This window comes from Myotis brandtii, unplaced genomic scaffold (assembly GCF_000412655.1).
Source record: "Myotis brandtii unplaced genomic scaffold, ASM41265v1 scaffold29, whole genome shotgun sequence".
Taxonomy (NCBI): Eukaryota; Metazoa; Chordata; class Mammalia; order Chiroptera; family Vespertilionidae; genus Myotis; species Myotis brandtii.
In genome coordinates this window covers 1,352,594-1,356,723 of record NW_005361075.1, presented here as the reverse complement: position 1 = coordinate 1,356,723, position 4,130 = coordinate 1,352,594, and the positions used below count along the sequence as shown (strand labels likewise).

Sequence of the window (4,130 nt, the reverse complement as noted above, 5' to 3'; positions counted from 1 at the left end):
CCGCTCTTCCGCCTCCCCTGACGCTGTGAAGTTCTGTACCGCAAGGGTAGATGGGTCAGGACCCTAATCCTCCCCGCCCCCCCATCCCCCCCAGGCCTGCTCCCAGCCCGAAATACTGCCACTTCTAACCCCTCCTCTCTCGGTCAACTCCTTGAGCCCCTCTGATTCCCTCCCCTCCCCTCCCCTTCCTTCCACAGCTGTCCTTGAACCCTGGGCCTTTCTTCCTTGTCAGAGCCCACTTCCTCCCTTATCTCGACTCCCCCCTTCCCCAGCCAACTACCCTTCCCCTCCCCCTAGGGCCGCAGACTTCCTGTTGAGAATCTCTGGGGCCTCACTTCCACAAGAAAAGGAGGAGCCCTGCCTGCTAATCCTGCCTCCCCTGCTTGCTCAGGGGGAAATGGGAAGGGGATCAGGCTAAGACTCACAGTTCCTGGGAAGGGGAAAGGATGGGGGCAGAAGAGGAGGCACCGTTGCCCCGATAAGTCTGGTACCCCTGGGACTGGCTGGGAAGCCACAGAGGAAGGAAATGGTTAAAGTGGCTTCTCAGCTGGCCTGGGTGCCAGTCTCTGGTCTGGGTATTGGAGGAGGCAGGCATACCCAGCTGTCCCAAGAGCCCCCACCTGGCACCTCTGCTCTGCCACCTGCAGACTGAGTCTTCCGGTCATCTCACTTTCACTGTGTACCTTTCTCCTGGGCCTGCTCAGCCTCTGTAGCTCTGTCTCCTAGTGAGTTTGCCTTCAATTCTCATCTCATCTAACTCTCCATTTTTCTGTGAGTGTTCTGCCTCACCCCTGTCTCAGGCACTGCTACTCCATGGGCCCTGCCTCTTTAAGGCATAAACAAAGAACAGCCTAGCCCAGCCGGTGTGGCTCAGTGGTTGAGTGTAGACCTGTGAACCAGGAGGTCACAGTTCAATTCCCAGTCAGGGCACATAACCGGGTTGTGGGCTTGATCCCCAGTGTGTGGGGCATGCAGGAGGCAGCGGATCAATGATTCTTTCTCATCATTGACATTTCTATCTCTCGCTCTCTCTCCCTCTCTGAAATCAATAAAAAATATATATTTAAAAAAAACAAAAAAACACAAAGAACAGCCTTGTTTTTGACCAGCCAGAGAGACACCCACTCCTCAGCATCCTTCTTGGCCACTGAGGTAATTCACTGAAACCCACAGGTTTCCAACTCCTTCCCTCTACTTCCCCAGTCACAGGCTAATGCATACCTAGGAACACACCCCTGGCACCCCCCAACTCCAACTCAGGGACCTAATCATACACTTTCTGCCATGGATTGCCCCCCATTGTGATAGTATTAGAGATAGGGTCTCTGGGAAGAAATTAGGGTTAGATGAGGTTATGAGGGTAGAACACTCATGATGGGATTAGTGCCCTTATAAGAAGAATCATAAAAGCTTGATCTGCGGCCCATCTGAAAGCCAGGAAGGGAGCTCTCACCAGGAACCAAATCTGCTGGCACTTAGGCCTTGGACTTTCCAATCTCCAGAACCGAGAAATAAATTCCTGTGTTTAAGCCAACCAGTCAATGATATTTTGTTATGGCAGCCTGAGCTGACACTTCTCGCATGTGTACATGCACAATAGGTCCCTCTACCTATACACAAGCATGAGTCCCAACAGAATATACTTCCTCCAAATTCATAGTCACAAGTCTTGTCCATACACACACACACACACACACACACACACACACACACACACACACACAATAGATATAAACTTGAATGCACAGGAATCTTGCATGTGTGATTGTCCACACACACACACAATCACACACAAAAGTCCTATGTGCACAGACTCAGTCACACACAGGACTGCAGAGTGCACCCAGAAAAATCACACATGTGCCCACACATTCATCCATACATATCCAGGCTGCATATACACCTATACATGGCTCAAAGGCCACAGGCCCATTTTTACCAGTTGCTTGCACCATGCACAGCTTGGATGTGAGAGGATGCACTTCTTGCAGGATGGGGCTGGCTTGCAGGATCTCAGCAGGGACAGATCAGGATCACCCCATTCTGTGGCCTCCCCTGGGGATGAGATCTTGGCGTCTAGTTCACTCTCACTTCTGCTCAGAACCAGCAGGAAAACAAGAACCATTGACAAAGCCACCATGGCCTGAAATTGGATATGAAGGGAGACATGTCAATCATTAGGGAGGACCCACCTAAGTTCTCAGTCCTCTAAACTTAGCCTGTGGTTGTCACTCTCAAAGCTCTACCCCAGCTCTTTATCTCCCCTCATAGTTTCACTTCCCTGTGTGGATTCAGCAGCTTCTTCAAAATGGCAAGAAGGGGCAAGTACTGGGTCATGACCCATCTCTCCTATGTGCAGACTTGAAGAGCCCAAGGTGGGCCCTAGCCAGTTTGGCTCAGTGGATAGAGCGTCAGCCTGCAGACTGAAGGGTTCCAGGTTTGATTCCGGTCAAGGGCATATGCCCGGGCTCGATACCCAATAGAGGGCATGCAGGAGACAGCCAATCAAAGATTCTCTCTCATCACTGATGTTCCTCTCTCTCTCTCTCTCTCTCTCCTTTCCTCTCTGAAATCAGTAAAAAATATATTTGAAAAAAGAGGCCAGGGTGAGCAAAATGGCCTAGCCAAGAGTCTGGGGACTGGGCCTGGAGGCACCATGGTCTACACACAGGTCTGTTCAACAAGATTCCAAGTCACAGTGGAAATAGAACCAAAAGGGAAACAGACCAGATTCTGGTCCTGCCTCAGTCACTCGTTGGCTGTGTGGCAGGTCAGACTTTTTCTCTGGGCCTCATTCCACATCTGTAAAGTAAGGGTATTGAATAATCTGACAGCTCTTATAGCTTTTATAATCTTGGATTTTATATAAGGGAAGAGTGTTAGAGGCTGTAAATAAGGGGCGGGAGTCTGAGTGGAATGATAAGAAATAAAGCTGGGGCAGATGAGGGAATATGTGAAAGGCACGAAGATTAGCTGTATTTGTTTAACATGGTAGCAAGAGAAATAAAGATTAGAGCATAAGAACTTTCTGAAGGTCTGGAATAGCACAGGAAGGAAGGGCAAGGGGTGATAAAATTTTTTCTGTGCTTTGCACAAAGGGAATCTAGAGTGGAGAAAAAGCCTGAAGGCCCGGCCAGCATGGCTCAGTGGTTGAGCATTGACCTATGAACCAGGAGGTCAGGGTACATGCCTGGGTTGAGGGCTCAATCCCCAATTGGGGGTATGCAGGAGTGGGTATGCAATGATTCTTTCTCATCATTGATGTTTCTAGCTCTCTCCCTCTCCCTTCTCCGATTCAATAAAGATATTTAAGAGAGAGAGAGGGGAGGAAGGGAGAGAGAGAGAGAGAGAGAGAGAGATCAATGTGAGAGAGCCTGAAGGCAGGGTAATTCCTGGAACGCCCTCTAGGGAATACCAGGTAAATTTCTGATTTTAAAAAACATATTAATGAAAATTTTGAATGGGCAACCCATTACCATGCTTCAAAAATAAAAATAAAAAAGCCTTAGCTGGTTTGGCTCAGTGGATAGAGCATCAGCCTGTGGACTGAAGGGTCCGGGGTTTGATTCCAGCAATGGCACATGCCCAAGTTGCTGGCTCAATCCCCAGTAGGGGGCATGCAGGAGGCAGCCAATCAATGATTCTCTCTCATTATTGATGTTTCTATCTCTCCCTCTCCTTCTCTGAAATCAGTAAAAATATATTTAAATAAAGATTTAAAAATCCTATTGGCCTTTTTTTTACATAAACGGAAAAGCTGATTCTAAAATTCATATGGAATTGCATGAATAGCCAGAACAATCTTGAAAAAGAACAAAGTAGGAGGACTCACACTTCCCAACTTGTCACAGGTCAGTGTGGTGCTGACATAAGGTCAAGCATATAGATTCATGGAGTAGAATTGAGAGTCCAGAAGTAAATCCATCCACTTATGGCCAATTGATTTTCAACAAAGGTGCCAAACCATTCAATAAAGAGAAAATAATATTCAACAAATGGTGCTAGGATGACTGGATATCCACATGTAAAATTATGAAGTTGGGTAAGAGATCAACTGAAGGACTTGTATGCATGCATATAAGCATAACCAATGGACACAAGACACTGGGGGGTAGGGGAGGCCGGGGGAA

The 4,130-nt window shown here is 48.0% G+C and overlaps 1 protein-coding gene across 1 annotated transcript in view; it reads right to left on the bottom strand.

Annotated features, from left to right (window-relative positions):
* Positions 1-4,130, bottom strand: part of LOC102258028 (integrin beta-7-like) — a 17,060-nt gene that overhangs the window by 6,657 nt on the left and 6,273 nt on the right. Inside the window, 2 exon segments of the mRNA XM_014542015.1 lie at positions 5-33; positions 1,940-2,143. Of these exon segments, the coding sequence (XP_014397501.1) occupies positions 5-33; positions 1,940-2,140 (230 nt within the window). The 5' untranslated portion in view covers positions 2,141-2,143.